Consider the following 13,655-nt stretch of genomic DNA (forward strand, 5'->3'; position numbering starts at 1 on the left):
AGTGCGTATCATCAGAGCAAGAGCATCATCTGTGGATCTGTTTGTGCTGTTTATAAATTTAATGCACAATCCATGCAGATTTTACAACCTCATCCCCAGTGTAACCTTGTTTACCAGAAAGATCTGACACTGGAGATAAAAGAGTTCTTTCGTGCTGAGTTCTCACGCTTGTGACTCACCTCAAAATGGCTCTGTGCGGTTGCTCTGTTTGGACGATGTAAAGTGTAACAGTTTGGATTTCACTGAATTTTAATGACAGCATTTAACTCATTCCTTATTTAATGAAGACTTCTCTGTAACTGGCTCATACACACTGCAAATTAAATGAAAGATTCAGTATTAAAACAGCACTTAGTGTTTAATTAAAGCTAAGTGTTAAAAATGAACACTCTTTATTAATAACATTAATAATAATCTCTGTTTGATTACAGTACCTTTCATACAAAATGTAGCTATTTCCATGGAAGGTTAAGACTCTGTGTTAATTTAGCACTAATAATGTGTATATAACACTGGTGAATTTGAGGTGCGCTGTGTTTATCAGATACCTCAGATATGTAAGACACGCAATTATGGATCATCTTCACACTAGAGCTCCAGCTCTGCTCTGAGAGGAAGTGGTGAACAGGGGGAGGCACTGGGGGATGAGCAAACCTTCCTTAGAATGGGTAGAAAAAAATTAATGTATAAATTAGAGAATGAAATAGAGAGAGAGAGAGAGTCATTAGGTGAACTTTAAACAGAGCTCCAGGTGTCTGTAAAGAAAATGAAGATGAAGATGAGCTGTGTGTGTCTGGTCCTGGGGCTGGTCCTGCTCTTATCCATTACTTCAGAGACTCTGCGTGAGTGTATAATATTTTAACACCATTTAGTGACATTGCAGCTGAAACTTTGGACACTTCAGAGAAGAATTCACTCAGGGTTTGATTCTGAAGAGAGAGAGGGTTTTGACTTTGTCACACCAACTCTAACTGTCTGTATCTGGCCATGCTGTGATCTACTGTTTACCAGTTAATGTCAGAATACAGAGCAGTTAAGTGTTGAGAGGGCTCCCGTATGTAAATGCTGCACCATTTCACATGGAACGAAGAGTTTGAATAAGAATCCAACCCTAGTATAATCCTAAAACTGAGCTTTGAATGGTCTCTAGCCCTCGAATAGCATTATTCAGTCTGAACAAACTCAGAAATCTCAAAGATTTTTATTAAGAATTATTAATGAAATATTCAGTCAGACTCACGTCAGTGTAAAAATGGCATTAAGTTTTTAAATAATGTATTCTTATTTGTTTGATTTTAATAAAACTGCTAAAGACTAGTTAAACAGTCTGCGTGCAGTAGAACTTGAGTACGAGGTGAAAACGAAGAGCTGACTCCGTTTCATCTGCTACAATATTTAGTTTGAATCACAGTACTCATACTTTCACTTGCATCTGTATTCACATTTATTAAGTTGATTTTACTCTACAATTATATTGGAGTAATACCTTTTGGACACTACATATTACAAACACAACCACTAATGTAAGACTACTTAATGAATGTCATTATTATTGTTATTATTATTAATTGTTGTAGTTATTTGTTCTTTATAGAATGGTAATATTAATAGTAAGGGCTGCAGGTGGAGTCAGTAGCTCCAGGGTTGAGCGGTAGCTCCAGGGTTGAACTTGAGCGGGCTCCGGGTGATTCTCTGTGTCATGTTCAGGTTGAAAATGCTAAAGAACTATAAACTGTTCTTCTTGTGTTACCAAGTCCAGTTTGTTACAAAACTTTGTTACAAAAATTTTTGTTGCTGCACAGAACACTTGAGTCCCTCAATTTTGAGAAAATAAAAGGAAAATCATAAAACTGTGTTGAAAATAAAGATTCAAGTTAATCACTTTTAGAAGACATGGTTTTAAAAAGGCTGTTTTCCTCCTCTTCCTCAGCTCATACCTTTGGCCATCCTGATCTATGCTGTTTCGAATTCATCAATTATAAAATACCACCCAATGATATTCAAGAAATGATAAAACTACATTCCAACTGCCCAAAAAAAGGCTACGTGTGAGTATCTGCTTTTAGACAGTGTCTATGTGTATTATTGGTTTATGTGGTTTTAATAAATATATGTGTCTCTGATTAAATCTGATTTACTGCTGAATATCAGCAGATGAGACTCTAGACTGAAAGTAAATTGAGGCCAGTTCTAACCACAGTCATGTCTTTCAGGGCTGTTACACCGAAGGGCAGGTTCTGCGTTAGGGAGAAAGATGCTCCAACACTTCTGTCCCTCTAATCCTGCACAAAGATGAAAGATTACTCTCACAAACGTGGCAAAGAACCACCTCCAGTCTCTCCTCAGTCTACTTCCTCCCCTCAGCCGGACGAGCAGCGTTCTGACTCGACAGTCTATTAGTCGTGTTTCATCATCATTCACCTGTGTGGCGTCAGCAGCTGTTTTCATTGTGTTCACCCAGTCTTTCACTCGGCTTCTAGGAAACTCTTGGCTGCACTTTTACAGCTCACTCTTTAGAGTCTGTAGAGTTTGTTCTCTCTTACTTCTCTCTTGTGTGTTTGGTTCCCTTTATTGGCTTTTTGTAGTCTTTCTTTGACTAGTTTTTAAAACTGTTGGGTCTTTTTTTTTTTTTTTTTTTTTTTCCTTTGGCTTTTGAATAAAATCCTTGTCCACGTTTCCACTTCCAGTGTGTGACACCTACACTGACATTGACCTACAGCTAAGTTTTGTTGGGGCAGGGGATGATTTTCAAAATGGCAACAACAAAAACAGACCCACCCATGTGAGAAATGATGAGAAATTAGACAGTTGTATTCTGCAACAATTAGCAAAATTAGACATTATTAGATTATAAATGTTTGCCTTTCCCTAGCTTTCTTCCTCCCCCCCATATCTATAATTCACTATCCACCTCTGTATCTTTCCTTTTTCTTCTCTTTCTCACTCTCCTGTCTTTGTTTTATTCTCTATCCCTCTTTGTCTCTTCTCTAAAATCATTATTAAATAGAATCAGAAAATAAAGAATACCTTGCAGTGTTTTTTTTTTATGTAGTTGTTGCTCATTTTGACCACACAGGAGCACTTTATGAATACTTTCTTATACCCAGTTCACCCCGCTCTTCGATTGTCTCCACCCACACTGAGCAGGTGTGATGTGGTGGTGGATCATTCTCAGTGCTGCAGTGACACTGATGTGCTGCTGTGTTAGTGTGTGTCACACTGGTGCGAGTGGATCAGACACAGCAGCTCTGCTCAAGTTTTTAAACAATGTGTCACCCCAAAACTCTAACAGCACTGCTGTGTCTGATCCACTAGTATGACACACACTAACACACTACCACCACGTCAGTGTCACTGCAGCGATGGGAATGATTCACCACCAAATCATACCTGCATATGTTTCAGAGAATCAGTGTGCATCGAGCTGTTATTTGAAAATCTAAACACTTCCTGTCGGTATTCTGTGAACTCACCTGCCCAACACTTCACTGGTATTTATAGTGAATAATGCACAAAGTATAAATAGCTCATAATGGGAGAGAACCATTTAAAATATATTCATATGTGCAGGGGATCTTTAAACCAGTGGAGGTTTATTTTACTTTGTTACACATCTTTAGTAAATGTTGATGACACAACACATGCAAGCACTGGTCAAATACAAATTGGCGTGTGCTCTGCTTCCTGACAGGAAGACGTGGTGAATGTTTGTGTGTGTGTGTGTGTGTGTGTGTCTTGGGTGGTGGTGGTGATGGTGGTGTGGGGGGATGAGATGTATATCTTTAAATAAATGCATTGTGAGACAAACAGCTCCAGACGAGATCAAGCTGAAGATGAAGACGAACTGTTTGTGTTTGGTCCTGGGGCTGGTTCTGCTCTTAACTGGCTCCTCAGATGCTCAGCGTGAGTTTACGTTTTAATTCACTTTCTAGCTTTACATATAATAACAATTCCACAGTTCATAACTATAAACAGCAGTAAACTGTGTAACAATTATAAATATCTATAGTATTATAAATAATAAACGTTATTAGACTGTTGTGACGATTATATTGACATTACTGTGTTTATCATTAGTCGGAGTGGACGTGAGTGTGAACATTTATATAAGATTTATACTATTTTAGAACAAGGCTGTGAGAATTTGATGGTATTTAGCTAAGAGAGAGAGGTCAGGTCCTGATGTTGCACAAATAGCACTTTGACTCATTTGGATAAAGCACCATTCACTCTGGAGTGTCCTGGGTCCAGTGCTGGGTCCAATTCTATTCATGAGTACGTTTCTACACAGATTATCCAGTCATTCAGGTTTTACCTGTGTGTTTCGCTCTGGTGTGAATAGTTTAGGTAGAAACATATGATTAAACAACACACAATAATAGCTCTTATTCTTTTCTCAGCTCACGCCATGGACAGCGTTGGTCGTCCTGTACCGTGTTGCTTCAGCTTCATCAATTTTACAATTCCAGTCAAACAAATAGAAAAGATAGAGAAAACACCTTCTTCCTGTCCCAAGCCAGGCTTCGTGTGAGTGGCAAACTTTGAATTTATATATAATCTTTTAAACAAATCTTAATATTCTGCTACAATTTTAAGCCCCCACTACCATACAACTGTATAATTATGTTTATCTAATGTGTTAGATGTTTAAATGCATGTAATTGTATGTTTATAGCATACTTTATCATGTATAAATGTATATAAAGTTTTAATTATTTTGTATAATGTTGAAAAATATAGTTTATACATTGTTTATATAAGAGTTTAGAATATAAATCTGTGTATAAATGTGTGATTCAGGGTGACGACAGCCAGAAGAAAGAAGTTCTGCAAGCAGTCAGTTGCCCTGTTGCCTTAAATGAAGACCAGATTCCAGCGCTGCAGCTTTCACTATGCTTTCATTTATTGCACTGTTTTGTTTTAAATTCTTATTTTAATTGCTTTTAAATTGTTTAATTATCTTATATCATTGTAATTATTTTACTGTATTGTATCTGTACTGTTTCCTAAAGCACTTTGAATTGCCATTGTGTGTGAAAGGGGCTCTAAAAATAAACTTGCCTTGCCTTATGTGATCGACATTTGATCCATTTTGTTAGTAATTTCTCTTTCTCTTTAATACTCTGCTATTTGCTTGCTTTTATTTGAATCAGCACTGGTTTCATTTCTGAACTCAAATAAAGCAGTAAACAATCCCAAGTGCATTGTTTCAGTGGAAAGAATCTTATAAGGGGAGTGTGTGTGATAAGAATGCTGCACACTGCTGGGTTTAGTGCAGCCATTTCATCTTTAATAGTAATAATGTACAGTTAAGTAGACAGAGTAGACAATAATAAAATGAAGGATAAAACAATACATTGAAAGCTGTATACATATAAAAAACAAGTACAAAACATTAGGGGTTGGGCTCAAGGTTTAATGAAAGTCATGAGCTGTTAAAGGTTTGCTCAGGGTTCGAGGAAGGTTAGATGAAGTGTTTGGGAACTGTCGGGAACATTTGGGAATGGTTAAAGAAAGGTTTGGGACTGGGAAGAGAAAGGATTAGGAAGGTTATAGAGAGGCGTGGGAATGTTAGGGTTTTGGAATGGTTAGAGAAATTATTAGAGTAATGTTAGGGAACGTGTTTGGGAATGGATCGGGAATGATCAGAGTAAAAGTGTCCTGCCTTGTGGATCTCAGCAGTGACCGTGTTGTTTCTGAGTTGCAGGAGTTTGCTATAAACAGCCGGAAGAACAAAAGTGTTTGCACTTGCATAGTGGTCAAGTGTGTGTGTGTATGTGTGTGTGTGTGTACATGTGTGTGTGTCTGTGTGTTAGCATGTTATATTTGGCCTGTTGTTGTCCTGTTTTAGAGCCTGTTGGCTCTTAGTGAGCTTCAAAAATAAAATAAGCTTCCGTTAGAAGAACTGAGAAACACGCTGTGCCTGATCTGAAGAATTGTATTTTGTCATTCAATTTTTTTGAGTGGGATGGACGTCAAGGTCAGGCTCACACACAAACTGCTGATCCAGGGTCAGACCTGCTACTCATTTAATATTATAATACCCAGGTAATGCTTCTGTACCTCATGCAGAACACACTGCATCAACACTGAGAAAGAGATTCACAGAAGGTTCTTCATCTAAACACGTAATTAATTTCCTTAAGAATGAAATATTTCACATCAACACAGCCACTGTTAAAAGGAAACGAACAGGCCGAGAGTGTCGTGTGTGCGTATTCAATTCATAAGGAAATAATGTACAGTCATAAATTCCAATAAGTTCCCCTTGTATAAAGTGCCCCTTTGTAGAAGGTGTTTCTGATAAAACGGCCAATGAGCACAGAGGGCCCTAAAGCTGCTGATTGTTGACGTCCAAAACAATGGATGGAGAAAATTCCATGTGCTTTAGCAGCAAACAGGTTATTTATAAAATTTCTGTTTTCCCAACTTTTGTCATCAGTGGCGTTAAAAAAGGAATCCTCCACATTCCTATAAACATTTTTGGGGAAAACCTGGAACTTTTATATGAACGGTTGGACCTGGACGTAAATGGTACGTCAATGGGAAGCTGATTTCCATGTGCTTTAGCTGTAATTTCAATAAAAATTCAGTTTTTTCACCAACCACAGGTTGCAGGATCTGCCAAGTTCTAAAAAACATTTTTGGAAACATGGGCACAGCTCGAAATGAAACAAATAAATAATAGATAGCTGTAGCTCAATTTGCAAACACTATCATTCAGTGAAGTGGGTAGAGTTTCCTGTTGATGTTAATAGAACTTCAGCTGTTTTATATATATATATATATATAGCCGTACACTGTTTGTGCCTCTATCGCCATAGCAACACAAGCCACTTGTGGCAAGGTACCGTCACCAATTCTGCTATGAGCCAACGATGCGATATAAAGATCTGGTAGCACTGATCTAGATCAGCAGTTTGCACACGACTAAGTCCTGGAGGAGACGTCCTGCCCACAGCAGTGAGGGTCAGGAGAAACTGGGTCAATGGGGCAGAGAGAAAATGATTATTCCACAGATTAAAAAACCATAGTTAAAAGGGTCCTTTCGGTTTGAGTTGATCTAGAACCACATTACAGGGTAAAACCATCCATTACGTAGGAGTCAACGTGACTGTCATCATTACCATCCACAGCAGTCATCACGGTTATCACTGAAGACATCTGGACACCCATGCCAACGGCGCAGCGCACTACGCATTACAGGGAATCATATTATCTCAACACAATCTCCAGCAAGGGTTTATTAGAAAGACAAAATGAAGTCATTACAGTCCATTCAGATGTGCTCGAGCTGTACAGTAAAGTGTTACATGGAGTGGAATTTCAGACGCGATTTATGACCCCCGTAGAGTACACACACTCTCTCACACACACACTTCAGAGACGCATCATCAGACTCTCTTAAGACCTTCAGTAAACCATAAAGCACATTCTTTAACCTGTAGTCCCACTCAGTCCCTGCTTCTTTTGTTCCTGCTCTGCTTCAGCCTGGAAGATTTCAGCAGAACTGAATGGAGAGTGTCTGGTGTGAACTGCCCCATTTTAGACAACCTTCCACAGTGGTGATGGTAGGAACTGGACGCCTAAGACAACAGTTTCACATCTTCAGATTGACCCCTAGGCCTCTTTCTCAATAATCAACACTTCATATAAAAATCTAGGAAGTTCCCTGGTGCTTTTGGGTAGTAAATAACATGGCTATTTATGTCCATGTCAGCATCACCACCACTGTAATAATCCACCACCAATAATCAAAGTCTCAGAGCGCCTTAGTTACCAATTTAGCAGCTGAATTACGCAGCCAATGAAACATAAAGAAATCATGGGTTTTCCCCCTGAACTCTGTTTCTGACATTCACAGCCACATCCTCTGTACCATCTGATTCAAACCCTGTCTGTGAGCCTCCACTTGGGGAAGAATGTGTGTAATAGGGACCTGTACCAAAATGAGTGTGAACGTACGTGTGAAAACATCGCCGATGGCTGAAACACGCTCCGACACTTGACCTTAAGCAGCCACTATCACAAAGCAGATACGAAAACTGGAATGCCCCGTTCCCTTCGCTATCAGAGGGCTATTTATTAATATCCTCTTCGTCATGAACATCGAACCGACACGCGAGTCTCAGACTGCAGTGTAGTAGCAGCACTGTCCATAAGAGGGAGCAGTAAACTGAAAACCTGGAGCTAGGAGGGTAACGTGTTGCTCTGTAAATATAGGTGTATGTTAGTATGTGAAAATGTAGGTAGAAAAAGTAAAACATCGGTTTATGGGATGTTTTAACGGAACGTGAGTGTGAACTGAGGGAGTGCATTGCTTTGTGTGTGTGTGAGAGAGATGGTGTGTTTAACCTGGGGGTCATAAACCATGCGAGCATCAAAGAGGATGTAAAAAGAAGATTCTGTTGTTGAGCTGAAGGAAAGGAACCTCGTTAAAAGATTTTCCCTTTTTTCTTGTTCTTTTCCATGGTCCTGAAAAACAGATGAGAGAAGGGTGACGTTAGAAGGATGAGCACAGGCCATTTCTTCACTCGAGAGATGATCTGAATAAATAATAAACGGAAACGTGTGCTGTGTGTTTTATTGATTTTGTTGAAATTTAAGTGGTTTTCAGGACAGAAATATGTCCTTTTTTAAAAATACCTTATTTGTTTGTAATCTACGTTTATGTCCCACTGTACACACATGTACTTACATAGATACAACATGTAATAGACATATATCTGATGCATTTTCTGATGCATATGACATACATATAGAGCAAGTATAATGCTAAATATAAACTGACCAAACAAACTTAGCTAACTGAAGTTATGCCCATTTCTCACACAGGTGTTCAACAGCACACACACACACACACACACACACACACACACACACACACACACACACACACACACACACACACACAAATCCCTTTGTATAATGTCCAAAAAATAAGCATGAACTGAGCAGCTGCACAGGCCCAAAGCCAAGCACGGCTTTGAGGGAAGGCTGTGGAACACGAGAGCATTTCTCTGGAGTGATGGAATACCCTCCGATAGATTTTGGAGATGTGCAGATGTCTACACGAGTGCAGAAAGTTTTTACATATGCAAATAGTAAAATCAAATATGTATGACCTCATATCCTGACAACAGGACTATCAATGAACGACAGGAAACACAGACAGATGAAGAAAACAGAGAGAGAAAGGCTCGGGCAGCTGTGGGTTTGTCTGTACGTGGTGTGTGTGTGTGTGTGTGTGTGTTCGTACTTGGAGGCATCGAGTTTCTGCTGCTCCAGAATGCGCTGCTGTGCCTCCCAGTTTGCTTTCTCCTCCTCAAACTGCCTCCTCTTCTCCTCCAGCTCTTTATACTGAGCCTCCAGGTTCCTCTTCATCTGCTCGTGCCGCCGCTCCAGCTGCAGAACACACACACACACACAGTCAGTTGTAATGTAATGTCTTGTATTCATAAGTAGTAAATAATGTGCTACACTGTACTATAGCTCAGTTCACTGGTCAACAGCTGACCGCATCACACTGGTTTCTGAAGCTAATCAAGTGCTTTGTGGCATCAAACAATATCTCCATCCCCCACCGAATCCAGGAGGGCTTCACATCTGTCTGCATCTGTGCATCGGGTCCGTGTCGAGAGTCCAGAGACAGTCAGGACTCTGTTCCACACACACTGCTTTAGCTCTCCCAGATCTCACACAACACGACCCCCCAGTAGTAACCCCCTACAATGTGTTTCATTCACAACAAACTCATTGTTTCAGACCGAGTGCAAGCATAACATGAGCCTGTTCATTTTAATCTGTTTTACTCCAGATGCCTAGCTGTGATCACTGTTAGTTATTTCCACATCAATGAGAGACTGTTTCAACACAGTTTCTGTCCTCATAGTGTTATATTTAAGACCTCTCACCTACGCTTTTTCACTTTTTTTTAACACCCACATTCTCTTCACTCAAAACCAAACACACACCATTTCAACAGTGATCAAACAAAACCACTTCAAACATGTCATCACTCATATGTGTGTGTGTGTGTGTGTGTGTGTGTGTATGCCACACTTCTAACACAATATCCTCAGTGTTCTGTAGAAACCTTCATTCAGATATTTCATCATTCAGATATAAATATGTAATGTTGGCTAAAAAGCCCCAGCTAATGATAAAAGTGTTTAAACATTTATTTCTGTATGGGGCCCTACATACACTTCCAATAATGCAGACACCCTTTAACTGTTCAACAGTTTCGGGTGACTGTCTGTGAGGAGTGTGGTGTGTTTTCCCTGTGTCTGCATGGGTTTCCTCCGGGTGACTGTCTGTGAGGAGTGTGGTGTGTTCTCCCTGTGTCTGCATGGGTTTCCTCCGGGTGACTGTCTGTGTGGAGTGTGGTGTGTTCTCCCTGTGTCTGTGTGGGTTTCCTCCGGGTGACTGTCTGTGAGGAGTGTGGTGTTTTCTCCCTGTGTCTGTGTGGGTTTCCTACGGGTGACTGTCTGTGAGGAGTGTGGTGTGTTCTCCCTGTGTCTGTGTGGGTTTCCTCCGGGTGACTGTCTGTGAGGAGTGTGGTGTTTTCTCCCTGTGTCTGCGTGGGTTTCCTCCAGGTGACTGTCTGTGAGGAGTGTGGTGTGTTCTCCCTGTGTCTGTGTGGGTTTCCTCCGGGTGACTGTCTGTGAGGAGTGTGGTGTTTTCTCCCTGTGTCTGCGTGGGTTTCCTCCAGGTGACTGTCTGTGAGGAGTGTGGTGTGTTCTCCCTGTGTCTGTGTGGGTTTCCTACGGGTGACTGTCTGTGAGGAGTGTGGTGTTTTCTCCCTGTGTCTGCGTGGGTTTCCTCCAGGTGACTGTCTGTGAGGAGTGTGGTGTGTTCTCCCTGTGTCTGTGTGGGTTTCCTCCGGGTGACTGTCTGTGAGGAGTGTGGTGTGTTCTCTCTGTGTCTGCGTGGGTTTCCTCCGGGTGACTGTCTGTGAGGAGTGTGGTGTGTTCTCTCTGTGTCTGCGTGGGTTTCCTCCGGGTGACTGTCTGTGAGGAGTGTGGTGTGTTCTCCCTGTGTCTGCGTGGGTTTCCTCCGGGTGACTGTCTGTGAGGAGTGTGGTGTGTTCTCCCTGTGTCTGCGTGGGTTTCCTCCGGGTGACTGTCTGTGAGGAGTGTGGTGTTTTCTCCCTGTGTCTGCGTGGGTTTCCTCCAGGTGACTGTCTGTGAGGAGTGTGGTGTGTTCTCCCTGTGTCTGTGTGGGTTTCCTCCGGGTGACTGTCTGTGAGGAGTGTGGTGTGTTCTCCCTGTGTCTGCGTGGGTTTCCTCCGGGTGACTGTCTGTGAGGAGTGTGGTGTGTTCTCCCTGTGTCTGCGTGGGTTTCCTCCAGGTGACTGTCTGTGAGGAGTGTGGTGTGTTCTCCCTGTGTCTGCGTGGGTTTCCTCCAGGTGACTGTCTGTGAGGAGTGTGGTGTGTTCTCCCTGTGTCTGTGTGGGTTTCCTCCGGGTGACTGTCTGTGAGGAGTGTGGTGTGTTCTCTCTGTGCCTGCATGGGTTTCCTACGGGTGACTGTCTGTGAGGAGTGTGGTGTTTTCTCCCTGTGTCTGCGTGGGTTTCCTCCAGGTGACTGTCTGTGAGGAGTGTGGTGTGTTCTCCCTGTGTCTGTGTGGGTTTCCTCCGGGTGACTGTCTGTGAGGAGTGTGGTGTGTTCTCTCTGTGTCTGTGTGGGTTTCCTCCGGGTGACTGTCTGTGAGGAGTGTGGTGTGTTCTCTCTGTGTCTGCGTGGGTTTCCTCCGGGTGACTGTCTGTGAGGAGTGTGGTGTGTTCTCCCTGTGTCTGCGTGGGTTTCCTCCGGGTGACTGTCTGTGAGGAGTGTGGTGTGTTCTCCCTGTGTCTGCGTGGGTTTCCTCCGGGTGACTGTCTGTGAGGAGTGTGGTGTTTTCTCCCTGTGTCTGAGTGGGTTTCCTCCAGGTGACTGTCTGTGAGGAGTGTGGTGTGTTCTCCCTGTGTCTGCGTGGGTTTCCTCCGGGTGACTGTCTGTGAGGAGTGTGGTGTGTTCTCCCTGTGTCTGCGTGGGTTTCCTCTGGGTGACTGTCTGTGAGGAGTGTGGTGTGTTCTCCCTGTGTCTGCGTGGGTTTCCTCCGGGTGACTGTCTGTGAGGAGTGTGGTGTGTTCTCCCTGTGTCTGCATGGGTTTCCTACGGGTGACTGTCTGTGAGGAGTGTGGTGTGTTCTCTCTGTGTCTGCGTGGGTTTCCTACGGGTGACTGTCTGTGAGGAGTGTGGGGTGACTGTCTGTGAGGAGTGTGGTGTGTTCTCCCTGTGTCTGCATGGGTTTCCTACGGGTGACTGTCTGTGTGGAGTGTGGTGTGTTCTCCCTGTGTCTGTGTGGGTTTCCTCCGGGTGACTGTCTGTGAGGAGTGTGGTGTGTTCTCTCTGTGCCTGCATGGGTTTCCTACGGGTGACTGTCTGTGAGGAGTGTGGTGTTTTCTCCCTGTGTCTGCGTGGGTTTCCTCCAGGTGACTGTCTGTGAGGAGTGTGGTGTGTTCTCCCTGTGTCTGTGTGGGTTTCCTCCGGGTGACTGTCTGTGAGGAGTGTGGTGTGTTCTCCCTGTGTCTGTGTGGGTTTCCTCCGGGTGACTGTCTGTGAGGAGTGTGGTGTGTTCTCTCTGTGTCTGCGTGGGTTTCCTCCGGGTGACTGTCTGTGAGGAGTGTGGTGTGTTCTCTCTGTGTCTGCGTGGGTTTCCTCCGGGTGACTGTCTGTGAGGAGTGTGGTGTGTTCTCCCTGTGTCTGCGTGGGTTTCCTCCGGGTGACTGTCTGTGAGGAGTGTGGTGTGTTCTCCCTGTGTCTGCGTGGGTTTCCTCCGGGTGACTGTCTGTGAGGAGTGTGGTGTTTTCTCCCTGTGTCTGCGTGGGTTTCCTCCAGGTGACTGTCTGTGAGGAGTGTGGTGTGTTCTCCCTGTGTCTGTGTGGGTTTCCTCCGGGTGACTGTCTGTGAGGAGTGTGGTGTGTTCTCCCTGTGTCTGCGTGGGTTTCCTCCGGGTGACTGTCTGTGAGGAGTGTGGTGTGTTCTCCCTGTGTCTGCGTGGGTTTCCTCCAGGTGACTGTCTGTGAGGAGTGTGGTGTGTTCTCCCTGTGTCTGCGTGGGTTTCCTCCAGGTGACTGTCTGTGAGGAGTGTGGTGTGTTCTCCCTGTGTCTGTGTGGGTTTCCTCCGGGTGACTGTCTGTGAGGAGTGTGGTGTGTTCTCTCTGTGCCTGCATGGGTTTCCTACGGGTGACTGTCTGTGAGGAGTGTGGTGTTTTCTCCCTGTGTCTGCGTGGGTTTCCTCCAGGTGACTGTCTGTGAGGAGTGTGGTGTGTTCTCCCTGTGTCTGTGTGGGTTTCCTCCGGGTGACTGTCTGTGAGGAGTGTGGTGTGTTCTCTCTGTGTCTGTGTGGGTTTCCTCCAGGTGACTGTCTGTGAGGAGTGTGGTGTGTTCTCCCTGTGTCTGCGTGGGTTTCCTCCGGGTGACTGTCTGTGAGGAGTGTGGTGTGTTCTCTCTGTGTCTGCGTGGGTTTCCTCCGGGTGACTGTCTGTGAGGAGTGTGGTGTGTTCTCCCTGTGTCTGCGTGGGTTTCCTCCGGGTGACTGTCTGTGAGGAGTGTGGTGTGTTCTCCCTGTGTCTGCGTGGGTTTCCTCCGGGTGACTGTCTGTGAGGA

General features: G+C 43.7%; 2 protein-coding genes across 3 annotated transcripts in view; one reads left to right on the plus strand and one right to left on the minus strand.

Annotated features, from left to right (window-relative positions):
* Window positions 1-3,800: 3,800 nt before the first annotated feature.
* On the plus strand, window positions 3,801-5,131 carry LOC136674003 (C-C motif chemokine 8-like). Its single transcript, XM_066649839.1, has 3 exons — window positions 3,801-3,903; window positions 4,401-4,527; window positions 4,801-5,131. Exons 1-3 carry the CDS (start codon window positions 3,834-3,836, stop codon window positions 4,856-4,858), a joined length of 255 nt encoding a protein of 84 aa, XP_066505936.1. The 5' UTR covers window positions 3,801-3,833; the 3' UTR covers window positions 4,859-5,131.
* A 146-nt stretch (window positions 5,132-5,277) lies between these two features.
* Window positions 5,278-13,655, minus strand: part of LOC136673537 (septin-7-like) — a 51,703-nt gene continuing 43,325 nt past the window's right edge. For both annotated transcript variants that reach the window (XM_066649073.1, XM_066649072.1), the window contains exons 12-13: window positions 9,260-9,405; window positions 5,278-8,475 (exon numbers count right to left, since the gene is read on the minus strand). In XM_066649073.1, the coding sequence (XP_066505170.1) occupies window positions 8,436-8,475; window positions 9,260-9,405 (186 nt within the window). In that variant the 3' untranslated portion in view covers window positions 5,278-8,435. The remainder of the gene's footprint in view (window positions 8,476-9,259; window positions 9,406-13,655) is intronic.

This window comes from Hoplias malabaricus, chromosome 17, assembly GCF_029633855.1.
Source record: "Hoplias malabaricus isolate fHopMal1 chromosome 17, fHopMal1.hap1, whole genome shotgun sequence".
Classification (NCBI taxonomy): Eukaryota; Metazoa; Chordata; class Actinopteri; order Characiformes; family Erythrinidae; genus Hoplias; species Hoplias malabaricus.